The 17,482-nt window shown below is 45.5% G+C and overlaps 6 protein-coding genes across 6 annotated transcripts in view; 4 read left to right on the forward strand and 2 right to left on the reverse strand.

Moving 5' to 3' along the window:
• Window positions 1-3,095: 3,095 nt before the first annotated feature.
• BDBG_05760 (mitochondrial import inner membrane translocase subunit tim23) lies at window positions 3,096-4,742 on the forward strand. Its single transcript, XM_002624206.2, has 3 exons — window positions 3,096-3,902; window positions 3,969-4,569; window positions 4,695-4,742. Exons 1-2 carry the CDS (start codon window positions 3,285-3,287, stop codon window positions 3,993-3,995), a joined length of 645 nt encoding a protein of 214 aa, XP_002624252.1. The 5' UTR covers window positions 3,096-3,284; the 3' UTR covers window positions 3,996-4,569; window positions 4,695-4,742.
• Window positions 4,743-4,917: 175 nt separating this feature from the next.
• Window positions 4,918-6,193, forward strand: BDBG_05761 (uncharacterized protein; the record flags this gene model as incomplete). Its single annotated transcript, XM_002624207.2, has 3 exons — window positions 4,918-5,435; window positions 5,486-5,789; window positions 5,860-6,193. 3 exons carry the CDS (start codon window positions 4,918-4,920, stop codon window positions 6,109-6,111), a joined length of 1,074 nt encoding a protein of 357 aa, XP_002624253.1. The 3' UTR covers window positions 6,112-6,193.
• Window positions 6,194-6,430: 237 nt separating this feature from the next.
• BDBG_05762 (CAMK protein kinase) lies at window positions 6,431-9,506 on the forward strand. Its single transcript, XM_031722304.1, has 2 exons — window positions 6,431-8,245; window positions 8,344-9,506. The coding sequence occupies exons 1-2, from the start codon at window positions 6,712-6,714 to the stop codon at window positions 8,889-8,891; spliced, it is 2,082 nt and encodes a 693-aa protein (XP_031579150.1). The 5' UTR covers window positions 6,431-6,711; the 3' UTR covers window positions 8,892-9,506.
• Window positions 9,507-9,652: 146 nt separating this feature from the next.
• On the forward strand, window positions 9,653-12,575 carry BDBG_05763 (dihydroxy-acid dehydratase, mitochondrial). The gene is made up of 4 exons (XM_002624209.2): window positions 9,653-9,936; window positions 10,022-11,424; window positions 11,536-11,854; window positions 11,957-12,575. The coding sequence occupies exons 1-4, from the start codon at window positions 9,869-9,871 to the stop codon at window positions 12,000-12,002; spliced, it is 1,836 nt and encodes a 611-aa protein (XP_002624255.1). The 5' UTR covers window positions 9,653-9,868; the 3' UTR covers window positions 12,003-12,575.
• Window positions 12,293-16,883, reverse strand: BDBG_05764 (uncharacterized protein). The gene is made up of 3 exons (XM_002624210.2): window positions 14,537-16,883; window positions 14,294-14,462; window positions 12,293-14,193 (listed from the first exon to the last, which is right to left on the reverse strand). Exons 1-3 carry the CDS (start codon window positions 15,324-15,326, stop codon window positions 13,083-13,085), a joined length of 2,070 nt encoding a protein of 689 aa, XP_002624256.1. The 5' UTR covers window positions 15,327-16,883; the 3' UTR covers window positions 12,293-13,082.
• A 64-nt stretch (window positions 16,884-16,947) lies between these two features.
• The window catches only part of BDBG_05765 (vacuolar protein sorting protein Vps66), a 2,721-nt gene continuing 2,186 nt past the window's right edge, over window positions 16,948-17,482 (reverse strand). Inside the window, exon 4 of the mRNA XM_002624211.2 lies at window positions 16,948-17,386. The gene's annotated coding sequence lies outside the window, so the exon portion shown is untranslated. The remainder of the gene's footprint in view (window positions 17,387-17,482) is intronic.

The raw sequence follows: 17,482 nt of genomic DNA on the forward strand, positions 1-17,482 counted from the left end.
TTGAGAAGAATTCTGAGAGTATTTAAATCATCTTCTATTAAAGCAATGAAAATTGAAGCTTCAATTCCTTCTTCTGCTATTAGATTTGAAAAGACCTGTATAAACTATGCTCTGAGAGTTGTAAAGATGAGCTTAAATCATATAATCAGAGAAAGAGTCTCTTCTTTATTTTCATTAATTAACTCTGGAAATGAACTGGATTGAAATAGATTTCTTGATTGAAATGAAAATAATTCTTCAAAGAAAATGTCTTCTCAACTGTATAGACTATGCTCTCTGATTAAAAATCAATTCTCTTCTCTAAATATTAAAAAAGTTGATTATGAGAAGTTATCTCTCTGAAGAGAAAAGCTTGAATCTCTTATAGACTTATAAATAAGTAAACTATCAAAAGAGAAAGAATATGAACAGCATTTGAAGAGAATCTCTACAATCAATATAAAAGACTCTATTCTGATATATTCAGATAACTCAAAAAATGAGAATTTGAATAGATTAGATGCAGGCATTGCTTATACTGAAGATAATATTAATTTTATCTCAGATTTCTGAAATCTAGGCTGTGAATCTGAAGTCTTTGATACTGAACTATTTATAATAGTGAAAGCTTTCAAACTCATTGAAATAAAATCTCATAAAAGAGGAAATTGTTTAAAAGAGGTATGAATATTCTCTGATAGTCAAGCTGCTTTAAAAAGACTTAGAAATAGTCAGATTTATAATGATCAAATGAATCTTGAACTGATCTTAAACTCTGTTTTGAAAATTCAAAAGAGAAGAATATTAAAGCTGATAATTCATCTGCACTGAGTTCCTGCTTATATGAATATTCATGGCAATGAATTGGCTGATTCAGCTGTAAAAAAGAGTGCAGAATTAAGCAGATCTATTCAAAAAATTGTGTTCTGATCTTTTATAAAGAGAAAAATAAAAGAATCTTGTTTAGACAAGTGAAATGAAAGCTGGCAGAAACAAAAGAAGAGTATATATTATTCAAGATTTGAAACAAAACTCAAGTGGAAATCTTGTTCAATTAAATGTAAAAAGAAAATATTCTCATCTATAATACAGCTGAAACTAGAACATGACTATTTCAAATCTTATATACAAAGATTTGATGATAGATTTGACTTAATAGAATGCTCATTCTGCAATACAAATGAGAATTCTGAGTATATTGTAATACACTGTGTATTATACAATAGTCTCAGAGTTAGATTGAAAGAGAAGTATAATCTAAATCAATTAAATATAAGATTCTTATTCTCAACTGAGACAGACATTAAATACTTAATAGACTTTCTATCAGAAACTCAAGCAGCTATAAGAAAATGGCTAAATTCAGAATTATCTGAATATGAAGAGGAGGAAATCAACCAGATATAGTCTGTTAAAACAGCTATATACTATCTTTTAATAATTTGTTTTATTACAGTCTTTCTTTACTTTATCTTTTTCTTTCAATTCCTTTCTATCTATCTATTTAATGTGTCTATCTTTAAGACTGTGTTCTCTTTTCCTTTGTCATGATATTGTTAAATGATTTCAAAGTATCAGAAGATGTTAAAACACTGTAATTTGTAAATGATTTTTATATTCTGAGCTGGAATTTTCTGATTTTGCATATCTGAAATTGATGAATGTATAATAGTTAACTTTACAGATATAGAAAAAACTCTGAGAACTAAAAGTTCTCAGGTAGATGTCATAGTCTCTGACTGTATACATCTATAATTGAAGAATAATAATAATAATAATAAGATCTCACTGAACAATATAAGATAGAAGATCTGATATAATTGAATCTTAAAAATATACAAACTACATGTTCATCTTGTATGCTAGATTATCACTATATCAAGTATAAAGTGATAGAAGTTCTAGATAGTTACAACTACTGTCTTAACATATCATCAGAAATTCATGATGTATTTTATACAAGCTTGCTTCATCACATTATCACTGATCTATTTTCTTCTCAACTAACTTCTAACTAACAGTTATCAGGCATCATAGAAGAAGATAATGAGCTTGAGTGAGAGATTGAGAATATTCTCAATAAGAGATCTTATAACTGCAGTCAGTAATATTTTGTGAAATGAGTCAGCTATGATTAACTGATCTGAACTCTGAGTTTCATATTATCTGAAATAGCGGCTCTTGACTGATGAGAACTGCTTCTGAAAGAGAGAATTAATGTGACAGGTTACATCTGATTAATTATATAGACTATTTTATTACACTTCCCAGATTTCAATTACTTTATTCTTGAATGTATACACTTCAATTCTCAGTTATTCTCAATTGCTGATTCTCAGCTGCTATAAATGTGTGTATATTCTCTCACTCTGAAGCTTCACTGCATACATCACTACATATATGTATAAATATTTATCTCAATCACTGATTCTCACACTTTCTCTTTCTTTTCTTCTTTAATATTTTTATCTTTGTTATATAAGATCTATCAATATTATACTAATCTATTCAGTGTAGACCTCTTACACTTAAATATATAGATTAAATTTATTTTTATTACTATAATTAATTCAGAATCAATTTAAAATCAATTTAATACTAAAATTATTCTTGAATTTAATAATAAAGTAAGTATTTATATAATTTATACTGAATTGATTATTAACTGATTTTCAATTAATTATTAATTACTTAAATATATAGATTAAATCTATTTTTATTACTATAATTAATTCAGAATCAATTCAGAATCAATTTAAAATTAATTTAAAATCAATTATTAAATATTTTTATCTTGATATATTTTAAAATTCTGTAAAATATCTCTTTATATTCTATATGAATTTATCTATTCATTTAATTGATTATGAATCAGCTATACATGCTTTGATTGGTTGATGAGCTGAATGAATGAGACTATGAGTGGATTGAAAGATTGAAAGTCAATTACCAACTGATTATTACTGTATTGTGCGAGGTCGGGGTCATGATTATGTAACAAGGTCAAGTGGCGCACTTAGCGAGGTCAAGTTTTCTGCTTCCTGGTATAGCGTAGAATCAAAGATTTTCCGATCGCCGAGGAAAAATTATAGCTGCAATCGAGCCGCAAGAGCGACAATCTCCATCCCGACTTTTCTTCCGCTCAAGACCTAACCCAGAACTACACCCCTTGTATAAATACCGTTATCCCGGAGAACGCGGGCATATCCAGGAGCGCAGCTGGCGCAAGGAACCCTTTTTTTTTCTCTCTTTCCAGTTTCTAGATTTTGTGGCTTGTTTGTATAATATATTCCTAATTTGCCATCATGTCTATCTGGGATACTCTCTCTGGTCGAAAGGGCTCTTCTACCTCTTCTGCTCCCTCCGGCCCCTCCCATTCTACGTTCGATCCTGCCTCTGCCGAAGATGCATCCTCATTCCTCTCTGGCAGCGCAATGCCAGACCCCTCACTATTACATCCTCTCGCCGGACTGAACCAAGAAACACTAGATTACCTTTCGCTCGAAGATTCCGCGCTCGATGACCTACCCGGCTCCCGCTCCGCACTCCCCTCAAGGGGTTGGTCAGACGATCTTAGCTATGGAACAGGAACTACATATCTAACAGCGCTTTCGATTGGAGGTACATGGGGTCTGATTGAAGGCCTCCGGAAAACTCCAGTGACTGCGCCCCCAAAACTTCGATTGAACGGTGTCCTCAACTCGATTACCAGAAGAGGCCCGTTCCTGGGCAACTCTGCGGGCGTGCTTGCAATGGTATATAATGGAATTAATTCCACTCTGGGGCATTTTAGAGGGAAACATGATGCGGCAAATAGTATATTGGCAGGCGCTTTGAGTGGCATGTTGTTCAAGAGTACAAGAGGCCTGCGGCCTATGATGATATCTGGAGGAATCGTCGCCAGTGTGGCTGGTGTTTGGGCTGTAAGTTTTGCGTCTTTGACCTCCAATTAGTAAAACCAACTTTTGCTAATGTTGCCTTTTCTATAGGTTACGAGACGGGCGTTCTTCTCATAATCTCGGCGTGATTTTGGTGTTCTACTCACAGGCGGTTTCACAAAACAAAATATTCAACTGAGGCCGGCTTTTTATTCCGTCATTTAGCAGCGTCATTTGAGATTTTCCGAATGAATATAGCAAAAAAGTCGCCCCTACCTTTGAAGCTTCATGTTTCTACCTTTCGATTGCAAATGTATTAAAAATACTTGGTACAACTTATTTGACCCCGTCTCTTTCCACTCTGGCGTGTATGTGGAGCATCTTTGATTGTTATCTCCTCTGGTTGGAGACTCGCATGATAACGGGTTTGCTTTTGCTGTATGTATATAGAGGACTTTTAGTTGGCTTTTCCTTTCTGTCAATTTTCTCTTCCATATCTGGTTCATCCCTCGTGAGTTTCACGGACCTTTCTTATGCCTGGACTTTTTAATTTATACTTCTGCTCCATAAAAATTATATTTTCCTCCCATTCAGCTTCTATAGTTATGTACATGCTCATCTTTATGGTCATGTATATGCCACACCCAGCTCTGGAAGGTTGCGGAACCAACATGCCGAACAACCTCGCGACTACCCTAAGTACTAAAAAGCGGTAAGTGGCAAGCTAATTCAATGTTCGGCAGAGTTCCCCTAGCATGTCGCGACTTCCCCATCTCTGTGTTCTGGACGGTGTTGCTAACAGGCAGGTCAACACATTGTTGCTACGCTGGACACCAGAAGTTCTTTCAACCTACGACTCTACACGTGGCCTACATACCTATACGGCATTCACGCAGTACCTACATAGTTATCACCGAAGCAGTTGTTAATTCTTCTTTTACCACTATTCACCACTTCCTCGAATACCTTTGGAGGGCGGGATCTTCTAGAGAGTCAGTCTACTTCTTGGAGCGTGGAAGCGAGCGCGAAACGTTGCATTACCGAAGCACTTGAAGAGGAAATGGCACCTGCCATCTCAAATGTGGAAAGGAGGCCGGCTACTGTAGAGGATATGATCGAGTGGCTCAGGCGCGACGGATTCCACATTGGACTACTTGGTTGGTGTCCAGAATGGGATCCATGTGCCATCTTCGGGCTCCCTAGTTCTACCCCAGGACCACACGTGTTAGGTATTCCGACAAGCTCTGCGGACAAGTCTGATGGACAGCTACAACTTGAGTCAAATGTCACGATGGATATTGATGGGAGTGCGGAGATGAGTACAAACGCCGTGTTTCCAAAAGGACTTCTTGAAACCTCCCATGCACATTACGTGAGGACGATGGTTAGAACACATAAAAAGTTGCTTCCGGATGCCCTTAAGGAAATCGACCAACGGCTAGTAAAGGCGGGAGTGACACGGCAAGAAGTGGAAGCGCTCACTAGTGGGGATGAGTTAGAGGCATATGAGAAGCTGGCAAGGTTAGAGCAAGCGATGGCAAAGCTCCCTCTATCTACTCGGTTACAGTTCCGCGCTATGTATGTCGTTGCACCCGGCAAATTGACATCAACCTTCCCGAGACGCATAGGTTGGGAGACTTTGAGGGAAGTATGCTCCGTCGTTTACCTGTGTTACATCTGAACAAGTCTAAAAATCTGGCAAGCATTCAGGGGAGTTCGCAGCCCAGCGTTGCATCGCAAATCCTTGCAAAGAAACCTGGTTTCGATAAGGAAGTTTGGGCTTACAAGATAGCCGAGCGGGATCAGAGCGGTTCAGAAGAAGAGAACTTTGAAGGATGGAAAACGCTGTGTGATGAGGAGGACTTCACCGAGCTCAAACAGGCCCTCTTGAAAGACGAATTAAAAGAAGCTAAAATCGCAATTGTCTGTCATGTAAGGAGAAACAATCCCAACCCCCTCCCCCGCTCACAGAGAAGCAATAAACTAACCGGCCACCTGGTAGGAAACTGCTTTCGAGACGATGAAGCAGGGGAAGGAAGAAGGGCGCGGCAAAGAAGTACATCAGCAGCCGAAATTCCATACATCGAATAGAGGATTGGATTACTACATTGGCATGATAAACAGTGGCAGCAACTTGGGAAACACCAACTGCAACATGGACGTCGACGAATGCATACCGACCTCTGATGTCATTGACTGGAACCAAGTGATAAATGCGAAGGTCGCAGGATGGGAGGAGGATCGACCGCAGTAGGTAGTTTAATTATGTGCGTTTTCTTAGGCGCCTAAACGGTCCATATGGTAGCAACACAGAAATAAAATATATTTCTTCCTGGGCACTTCCTTTCAAGTCTACGCTGTAAATAATATATAGATAGATCCTGTGCCTAAGCTAGTCTTAGTGCAGATGTTAGCCGTACAGCCAAAAAAGGAATCGCCTCCAGAATAAATTACACGCTAACTTCATATGATTTACTACGTAAGCAATGTCAAGCGCCAAGGCGGTGTGGATCTGGTCCAAACCTTAAAACGACCGCTCCGCCTGCCGAATCAGGAAATCTCAGTATATTCTGCCGCCTTGCACCGCTTCCATCCCGCCCCGGACCCAACGTCGCAACCCAGCTTCCCACTTCCCACTTCCCACTTCCCGCTTCCCGCTTCCCGCTGCAACTACATATTCTATATATCCAGTATCACCGCTGCTGTATGGATTTCCCCATGTTATAGTCCCTTGGGATGTCCCGGGGTTCGATTCCGTGCATACTTTCTCCAGCCTAAGACCCATCGTCTCAAGCACACTTTATACGCTTAACGCGGGAGCTCTACAACTTCGTGCGCCACGTACCTTTGGGCGATGCACCGCCTTCCGTTCCAGAAGTCTGTGGTAGAGCCGCCCTCTCAAGATAATGGGCGTAGTACAGACCCCCAGCTCCCGGTCAAACCCGACTCAGATCCTCACGAGCCTTCGCCGTTCGCCTCCACACCGAGAAAGCCCCACCCTGCTCCAATCGCAGGAGACATAAGCTCGCCGGAGGGTTATACCGACGGCGGAAATAACTACGTGCTTTCAAAACCTGCCCCAAATAATACATCGCTTCCGTTTCCAACAACAGAATCTATCTCAATACCGCGGACGCCTTCGCTTCAAATATGCACAGATCTGCCGTCGGCCCATCCCACCAAACCCTTCTCAGATGCGCCTCGCGAGCCTGACATACCCCTTCGTTCCAGCACATCCTCTACTAGCCTACCACGCCGTGCGCCAAGTATTCGGACTGCTCTTGCAGCGGCGCATTCATGCGCTGGGTCGATATCTCCTAGCTCGGTTTTCTCATCACCTCAGTTAGCTGCCCTGATAGATATCACTCCACTGCCATCTCCCGTCTTACTAGGAGCCTCGCCCTGGAAATCCACAACTAGCCAGGCACCATCCCGGACACCTTCTACATCCTCGAGAAGTAGATCCACGTTTAGTATCCGTAGGATCGGATCATCAGAGAGACCCAGGTCGCCTTCTAACCGACGCCATATTTCTGGGGCGCTGGCTCCGCCCAACAGAGAAGTTCAGCTACCTGAACCAGAAGGCTCCGCTGAGGCTGTTCGACTGAATAGGCACGCTCGGAATCGAAGTCTTAGTGACTATACGCCAGATACGCTTCATGTTCCTCCGCCCCATAAGACCAATCCATCCGATACTCTACTCAATAATGGCACCACCACACCTACTCAAGATATGATGATCCACAGCAATATGCAGCGTGAGGATTATTTGGCTGTCCGACGTGGGATTGCGCTCCCTTCTCCCACACGCCTCCCAACCCCTCCACGGAGCGCGCGCAGTGGTTATGACAGCAGTGATACAGACTTAGTCCCGACCCTACTGGCACCTGACCTTCAAACCCCCACATATCATGTCATGTCGGTTAGGACGCAACAACCCCGTAGGTACCGAATGCTACGCAAATTAGGGCACGGGACATTTAGCCAGGTGGTTCTGGCTGTAAGGGATGATCCTGGCGATAAAATGGAGTCTGCTTTAACTGGCAATACGTCACAGCCCCCACGCCTAGTAGCGATAAAGGTCGTCGAGTACGGCCCAGCTGGAGGAGCGGACAAAGAAAGAGTTGAAACCTCGTTAAGTCGAGAAGTCGAGATTCTCAAATCTCTCAATCATCCATCCCTCGTCCAGTTGAAAGCGTTTGGCGGCGACAACAAACGATCTTTGTTAGTTCTGGACTACTGTCCTGGTGGTGACCTCTTCGAGTTCGCGAGTCGGGCAGTAAACCAGTTATCCCAGTCCATTATCCGCAGAATATTCTCAGAGCTGGTGGCTGCCGTGCGATACTTACATGCAAACTTTGTTGTGCATCGGGATATTAAACTTGAGAGTACAGCTACCCGCTGAATCTTTCCTCAAAACTACACCATCTTTCTTTCGCTCATATGTTTCCGATTTAGGAAATCTGTGCTAATCCTCCCTTCATAGATGTGCTTGTAAACATACCCGCGTCAGTGATACAGGATGTCTCCGACTGGCGAAGATATCCCCGCGCCCTCGTCACCCTCAGCGATCTCGGCTTATCGAGACGCATTCCTGAACCTCCAGCCAGCCCTCTGCTGCAGACGAGGTGTGGTAGTGAAGATTATGCGGCTCCAGAAATATTGATGGGACAACCATACGATGGCCGGTCAACGGATGCTTGGGCGATGGGGGTCCTGCTGTACGCGATTATGGAAAGCCGACTTCCTTTCGATCCCTTGCCGGGAGCCAGAGGCGACCCTGCCAAACTTCGCGCGCGAACCCCACATCGGATAGCTCGCTGCGAGTGGTCCTGGTACCGGTTTGCCAATGAAGACGGCGAATGGGATCCGGTTAAGGGGGAGGGACGCCAAGATGCAAGGGCATGTGTTGAAGGACTACTTACGAGGAGCACGAAGCGGATGAGTTTAGATGAGATTGCGAAAATGCCGTGGGTGCAAGAGGCTATTGATGTTCCAGAAGGGCTGAAGAGGGGAGATATTGAAGTTCCTTAGAGAGAGCTGAGTGTTTCTATTTACTACTGTTTCCATACCACCTTTCCGTTAACCTTATGATCTGTTCCTCCTTGATTCCCTTTTCAGTTTCCGCTCCTCTACTTTCATTTTCGTTCCCCAGAGTCTTTTCCTCTTCTTCCCCCCCCCTTTCTTTCCTTCTTTTCATCTTCCACCCGGCCTCCCCCCTAAAAAAAAGAAAAATAACCCTCCCACCTACACCTTGACTTCGGTTTATACCATGACGACATTCAATGCTGCTTATGACTCTGGCCACTAACCGCGGCCCATTCCGCTTTACCTTCCGGTCCACTTATTGATGCAAGGGAGACAGATAATAGTACCTTGTTTGCTGCGATGACATATAACTTTCGCAGTTTTGTCCTTTTACAATTTTGTGCTGCATAAGGGACACTCGATGACTATTTTCTTGTCTCCCTTCGATGCTCCTTTCATTCCTACTTCTTGAATCTCACACAGTTCTTTTGCGTTTGGGTGCCTCCCTTCATGACTCTGTACATAATATAAAATTTCTGCATTGCTAGAGCATATTGTACAGCATATATATATAGAGCAATAAAATCGCCAGATATAAGGATTGAGAAAGAGAACCATTCAATACCTAGCCTAGAGAAAGTCATCGTGAGCGTGCTGACCTTTAAGCCAGCCCGTGATTGGCCAGCACATGCCAAGACCGAGGCTCCCGACATCGGCCGCCCTAACCATCTCCACACCAGCTTGGAAGCTTATAATTTGGATATCTTCAATTCTTCACCATTTTCGGCGCTCACAACAACGACACATTCCTCACCAACAGTCCGCATATTGTTGTACGCAGAGGACGCAGGGTCAGCATTCTAGAGATCCATTGGCCTGGACGCTACCAAGTTGAGGGTGAGGAAAATTGACTGACCTGGACCAGGCAGCTTCAGTTTGACATGCGCTTGCTTCGACCTAGTCATATCTAATATATACCCGCGATGCTCCGCCTACAGGCACGGGCCCAGATGCCCAACAGCTTCAAGAGGCTGCTCTTCCCATTATCCTCGTATGTTTTCAAAGGATTCTATATAGCTGTCAAGTATTGAAGTTGCTAAAAACGGATTGTGTCTAACCTAAAACGCTCTATTCAGCCGATCTTTCTCCGCAACTTCATCCCCATATTCACCCTCGTCCTCAAAGGACAAAAAGCTCAACAGTGTTTCTCAACATGTCACACAACCTATTTCCCAGGGTGCTTCGCAGGCCATGCTCTACGCCACAGGCCTTACCCCGGAAGATATGTCGAAAGCCCAAGTTGGCATCTCCAGTGTCTGGTACAACGGAAACCCATGCAACATGCACCTCCTCGATCTAAGCAACCGTGTGCGCGAAGGGGTGCAAAAGGCGGGGCTTATCGGTTACCAGTTCAACACCATAGGCGTTAGTGATGGTATCAGTATGGGCACGTCGGGTATGCGGTACAGCTTGCAGAGTCGGGATCTCATTGCTGACTCAATTGAGACGGTCATGGGCGGCCAATGGTATGATGCCAACATTAGCATCCCCGGTTGCGACAAAAATATGCCTGGTGTTGTTATGGCGATGGGAAGAATAAACCGACCAAGTTTGATGGTTTACGGCGGAACAATCAAGCCTGGTTGCGCAGCAACCCAAAACAACGCCGATATCGACATTGTCTCTGCGTTCCAGGCCTACGGCCAATTCCTAACAGGTGAGATCACTGAGGCCCAGCGATACGATATCATTCGACATGCTTGTCCGGGTGGCGGTGCTTGTGGAGGCATGTACACTGCCAACACCATGGCCTCGGCGATCGAGGTTATGGGTATGACTCTACCGGGATCGTCGTCGAACCCTGCAGAATCCAAAGCCAAGGACCTAGAATGTTTGGCGGCTGGCGAAGCAATTAAGACACTTCTCAAGGAAGATATCCGGCCATCTGACATCTTGACGCGCCAGGCGTTTGAGAATGCGATGGTTCTCGTCAACATCACCGGTGGCTCCACCAACGCCGTACTCCATCTGATTGCCATTGCTGACTCTGTCGGCATTAAACTCACAATCGACGATTTCCAGTCCGTCAGCGATCGCATCCCCTTCCTCGCAGACCTCAAACCCTCCGGTAAATATGTCATGGCCGATCTACATACAATTGGCGGTACTCCCTCATTACTCAAATTCCTCCTGAAAGAGGGTCTCATCGACGGCTCTGGAATGACCGTGACCGGCCAAACCCTAGCCAAGAACCTCGAGAAGGTCCCTGACTTCCCCGCCGATCAGAAAATCATTCGGCCCCTCAGCAACCCCATGAAGCAAACCGGACACATCCAGATCCTCCGCGGAAGTTTGGCGCCGGAAGGCAGCGTCGGTAAAATCACAGGCAAGGAGGGCACCAAGTTCACCGGTAAAGCGAAGGTCTACGACCATGAAGACGACTTCATCGCCGCATTGGAACGGAAGGAGATTTCAAAAGACGAGAAGACGGTCGTGGTAATTCGCTACACCGGGCCCAAGGGCGGTCCCGGAATGCCAGGTACGTAAAAGTTTTTCTACATCTCACCCTCCCGAAAACGGGAGAGCAAATCCTATCGTAAAACCCTCACGCTAAACTTTTTTTCCTTTTCAACCCCCCCCTCCCCAACAGAAATGCTCAAGCCCTCCTCTGCTCTCATGGGCGCCGGCCTCGGTTCATCCGTCGCCCTAATCACGGACGGCCGTTTCAGCGGCGGCTCACACGGCTTCCTGATCGGCCACATCGTTCCCGAAGCCGCAGTCGGCGGGCCCATTGCGCTCGTCCAGGATGGCGACGTCATCACCATCGACGCAGAGAAGCGCTTGCTTGACCTGAATGTCTCTGAAGATATCCTTGCGCAGCGCAGGGTTGAATGGGCCGATCGGGAAAAGAAGGGATTAAATCCCGTTACGGGGATGAAGATGAGAGGGACGCTGGGTAAATATGCTAGGTGCGCATTTTTATTCCTTTCATATTACTATATTCATCGTGTTTTCTTGTCTTTATGAGGCTTTGAAACTAACCACTATTTTCTTCCCCCTTCACCACGCAGAACCGTCAAGGACGCAAGTCACGGATGTATCACCGACGCATTGTAGAAGTCTTTTCTAATTTTTTCCCCTTCTGTTTTCCCTTTTCCGAGTCTTTTCATCCCACGATACCTTTAGGCATTGACTACTTCAATAGATATCGATTCTGGATTTTTCCTTTTTGTTTTTTATGATTTCTGTACAGTACTTTTATCTTCTAGCAACATGGGCCAGGCGGTTAGTTTTTTTTTAACAAAAAAATTTGTGAAACGTGAAAATATATAACAGCATGAAGACGTGGTTTTTCTAATTCGCTTTGCCCTTGCCCATCACAGCGCATCTAATCCTCGCGTTTTTTAGGCACTTATTTTATAATTATGACAGATACTGAAAGAAATAATTTTGTTTATTTCAATATATGAGAAATCAAGAGTTGAGGAGAACTGACATGGTCTCTGGTCTCTTTCTATTATCTATGAGGTATTGATTAAGCCCTCAATCGGATTCTCAGTAAGAAGAAGGGAGGGGCAAAAACAGCAAGAATGAGTGTTAGTGCTGGGAGGAAAAGAATGTAACGAGATATATTTACAAGTGAACCGAGGTTTAAAACCAAACACAACCTAACTAATAATGGATATCTGTATGTGGGAGGCGGTAGGTATGGAGACGTAGAGGCGGGGGAGGAACAATAACAATAAAAATAAACATGTAAGGAATATATGGGAAGGGGGAAAAAATTGAAGGACTAACGAAAAACGCTCCCCGTTTTCTTTTTGGTTCTCCATTCGTGCGTCTGTGTGCTGTTGTGCCCTTTCCGGTAAATGTGCGAGTACGTAGATGGGATCTGAATGAATGAATAAAGATACACCACGCGCAAATATAGAAAAATAAAAAAGAAGGGAAAGAGAAGAGCAAAAAATTAGGCCCATGCAAGAAAAAAAAAAAAAAAAAGGCCGGGGAATATTGAAAGGAAAACGAAGAAAAAAGACATGCCGCAATAACCTATCTATGCTAAATGGTGTATATTTACCTATATCCCCCGAGAAAAACTCCCAGTAAGTAACTAAAAACGATCCCGTCCATAATAAACCTTAAAATTACTCCACTCCGCCCCGCCCCCTTTCGACGGAGTTAGTCTGTACCATCCCCTCACCTCAGCGAAAACCGCGCCGTCACCGCATTCGTAGCCAAAATCTCAATCCGCTGCTCATACAGCTCCATGACATGCATCATCGGATCGCCAAACACCACGTCCTGCAGATCGTCATCCTTCAGCAGAAACGCTTCCACATACCCGCCATCTAGCAAGTGGTTTCTCTGCTTCTCCCTATCGGCCCCGCGGAGCAGGATTAGGTTTCCCGCCGCGCACAGCGACGAAGGAGGCGTCTTCCAGACGACTGTCGGCATCTGGTCGTGGGTCTCGTCCAAGTCGCTTTTGCGGTTGTTATTTTTGCTGCTTTTGTTTTTGTCGCTTGTAGGCTTTCTGCCGCCGAGGCGATAGAGTTTTTGCTGGAGGCTCGAGGTTGACTTTCGGGCTGTGGCGCTGCTCTCCTTCTCCCCCTGGGCGGTTAAAGGGGAGCGCGGCAGCGGCGGTGCCGGGGAGATGTACAGGTCTACCAAGGAGCGGACGTACGCTTTATCTGCGCGGGGTACGGGGTCGCCCTCATTCACGAATGAGAAAAATAACCATTTCTGGAAGCGGTCACGGCCGGGCCCAACGGGTTTCTGCAACGGTAGCAGCGACACTGGCGGCGCGCCGAAGGTGATGCAGTGTACTCGCTTAAAGTAGTCGCGCATCCGAATCAAGTCGGACTTCAATGTCTCCGACAGCATATGCATGTATAGCAAGCTGGCGATTGCTCCGCCGGCTGAGTGCCCTGTTATCACGAGAGAGGAAGAGATGCGCGACGGATTTTCGTCAAGGATCTGCCGCAGGCGCATGGCTACGGGCTTGGCTATGCGGCGCGCGACGGAGAGGAAACCAGCGTGGCACAGATTTCCGCGGTCGTCGAGGAAGTTATCTGGCGCGACGGGGTCGGAGTTCATGTTCGTGGCCCAGTCGCGAAAGCTGTGCGTGCCGCGGATGGCGAAGACGATTACGTTCATGTTATCGACTGGTTCGGATTTGATGACCATTGCCTTTGTGCCGAGGCGCCAGTCGGCTTCGACGCGGGTTTCGCGCTCAGCCCCGGTGGGTTTGTTGTAGACTCGTTGGGAGAAGCGCGCTGCCAGGCAGAGGAGAGGATATGTAGGTATATAGCTGTAAGGCGAGAGAGGCGGCAAAAGGGAACGGCGTTAGTTAAATTTATAGCCCCCAAGGCAATAAGTTGATAGGTGAGCAGTAAAAGAAAAAACCTTACAGTCGCAAAGGGGTGAGAGTATCCGGCAGCCGACAATTTGCATAATGATACACCTTGGAGAAGTAATTGATATTTGACAAGTACGTGCGGCGTTTGCGAACTCGGAATGGCCGCCCGCCTCCAGAGTCTCCGCCACGAAGTGGCGGCTGAGGGTGGTGGTAGCTCACGTCTACATAGGAATTTGGTCAATTTTTTTTTAGCATGCCATAACTGCACTGAGCGTAATCGTCGATAGCAACTTACGTAAATCTTGTTCCATTCCGCTAAATTCCTGGCCGCCTATGGAGGTGATGACTTCGTCGAGCTTCCCGGAAAGAAGGTCGGAAAGATCAGGAGAGCCACTAGAGGAAATATGGTCCTGGTCGGTCACGCTGTACAAGCTCGCGCGCGCGGAGGCTTTGGAGGTAGTAGGGGCATTGTCCTTTAAGGGGGGGTAGAGATGATGATGATATTGATGCCATTTTGGGCGACTTTCGTAGCATGGTATAGGCTGAACTAGTTGTTCCGGGGGTATCCAAGTGGAAGTAAAGCGGGTTTGCGAAGGGGTAGGCGAGCGAAATGGCAATATGGGCGGAGAGTTGGGCGGGGTGGGAGGCAGGTCTTGTGACGACAAGATTGACAACCTTGAGATATCGTAAGCCGACGGGTTATATGAGATGAATTGGTGCGTATCGTTTTTGTTTTTCTCGTCGCCGTTGACGATATTGCTGCTGTTGTTCATTGGGGGGTGTATATCTCGATATGCTGGGTGATCTTCCAGTGGAGGCGGTGTTTGGTGAACAGCAGGATGAGCTGAGTGTTGGGGGTGTTGAGAAGCGACGACATCTGGACGTGGAGGTGCAGGGCGGGGAGGCTGTTGAAAATGATCTGGATTGACAAGTCCTGAGTGCGGCAGTGACGGATTTAATATAGATGTGGAGATATTTTCCATGTAGTAGGATGGCGGGAAGGGGAGCGGTGCACTGATGGTGGGCGTATTGGATCGCCCATAGGGATTGGGAGCCTGTGGCCTTTGTATACCAAAGAACGCCATACTGCTAGTGTTCTTGTTATTTGCCGCACGGTAGACATGAACTCGACGATAGATATTAACACAGTGGAGAAGAAAACATTTTGTTTTCTCTTCCAGACAGCAGGACGGGCAAGGGACCACTCTATGAGGCGGGAGGCTGGTCAGGCAAAAGGGCCGTAGCTTGAAAATTAGAATCGCGTTAACACGCAAGCAGAGGAGCAAACATCGCAGGTTTGCTGGCCCAGTGGCATGTTGGGAGCTAGAAAATAGCCAACAGCAGCGAGGGATTCCACACAGTTGGAAAAGAGAAAAGAAGTTAATCCGTAGATCACACACACATTCGGAGGGGTTGTATCAGAATCCTGGACACGAGATCTCTTTTATTCTGTTTCTTTTCTTAGAGCCAACGAGCCGGATATCGCAACTGGCCCCGACAATCCCCTCAGGGATCCGGGCGGCCTTCCTGCGACACCATTGGGCACGCTCACCACGGGCAAGGCAGCCAAGGGTCAGAGAGTGACAGACAACCGCAAATGCATAGACTTGGCCGGGGCCGGGGGCGAGGCTGTGACAGGTTGGGATATTTACCTCAGGGCCCGACGTTCGATGCCAAGGGCTTTGGATAGGATAGGGCTCTATCCATCCCTCCTCAACTTCTTCAACAATTCATTTACCTAGGTATGCCTGGGCAGGTTCAAGGTTTTCGAAGGTCCCTGATGGCGTTGAGTTATAATTTCTTTTCCCTCTTTTTCAAGCAAGCCATATGATTCCATCCACAATTCCACATCAAACCACCACATCAACCCGCCGCTAGAAGTCACAACCAGCGTTCTGGGGAAAACCTAACTTTGCTAAGTCGGGCTTTGGCGGCGGGGATCTGCTGGGGGCCTACCCTTCATCGCAAGGGTTGTCCAATAGCCAGATGCACTGGCGGCAGATGTTGGCGGCGTGCATATTTACTAGTCTCGCATACAAGCCACGGACTAGCTAGCCATGCAAGTCGAGGGCAAAACGGCATTTGTTGAGGAGGAGGAGGAACAGCGCTGCGCCAGACGGGTAACTAACTAACCAACAGGGGCTCGGGAGAGAAATGAGTAAACTAAACCACCATCAGGGCACTCAAGAGCTGAAATTGACTGTTTGACTGTAGTTGCAATAATGGTCAGCTTAAAACACCCGATATATAAACAAATAAGTTAGGATTGTTCATTCTTTGCTAGGAATGCGGCTCTGGCCAAACAGCACAAACACAGCAACTCAATAGGAATGCGGATGATGGTAAGCAATCGGTTTCTTTTCTTTTCTGTTTCTTCTTCTTCGCTTCTTGTCCAATTCTTCCTTCTCTGCAGCGGCGAGTATTCAAACAACTACTGAATCTGCCCTGTTCTCTTCTACTCATCCCATCCCAACCCATGAATGAACTCGAATGAATACCCAGAAGCTGACAGACAAGTCTACAGACAGGCATCTTCTCTGACTGACACCAACGCCGGGTCAATAACACGCATAAACCAAAACCCCCACATATACATCCTTGAGAGGCCGCGGGGAGGGGAGAAATCTTGAGGTGAAGTCTTGCGTTCGGAACAATTAACTACTTAAAACTAAAAAGCTGCGATTAAGCATAAAACTTAACTAAATATTTGAGTTTTAAAACAGGCAGGCCCCCGCAATATGGAGGACACTAACGATATTACTATGGTAACTATGTACTATGTAGTTCTCAGGTACGGAGTACATGGATATACATAACTACTGTACTCAATACACTCATATGCCAGGTCCCCCATTCCGTTCTATATATAGCACCACCACGGGCGCACCATAACTATGCACTTTCACACTGCAGTATCACATTTTATCCAATGGATAGAGTCATCTCGTGCCCGTCGCCATTCTTACCTTTAGGAATCTATCTATTTGCTCACCGTACATACATATGTACCGTACTCTGCTGCTCATGGAAGTCTCACTCACCGCCTGGGAGTTTGGCCGAGTGGAGGGGGGGAAATGGACTTCCTCCTCTCCCCAGTTCTATCTACTTCGTACACGTAGTAATATTCCATGATATCAGATACCATCTTCGAAAATCCCCCGTAGCGTTAGCCCTCTGCCTCACTAAAAACAAGCTTGCAAGATTGTACTGTACATATTATAATGTCCGCGTATTCATATAA

The sequence above is a fragment of the Blastomyces gilchristii genome (assembly GCF_000003855.2).
Source record: "Blastomyces gilchristii SLH14081 genomic scaffold supercont1.11, whole genome shotgun sequence".
NCBI classification, from domain to species: domain Eukaryota; kingdom Fungi; phylum Ascomycota; class Eurotiomycetes; order Onygenales; family Ajellomycetaceae; genus Blastomyces; species Blastomyces gilchristii.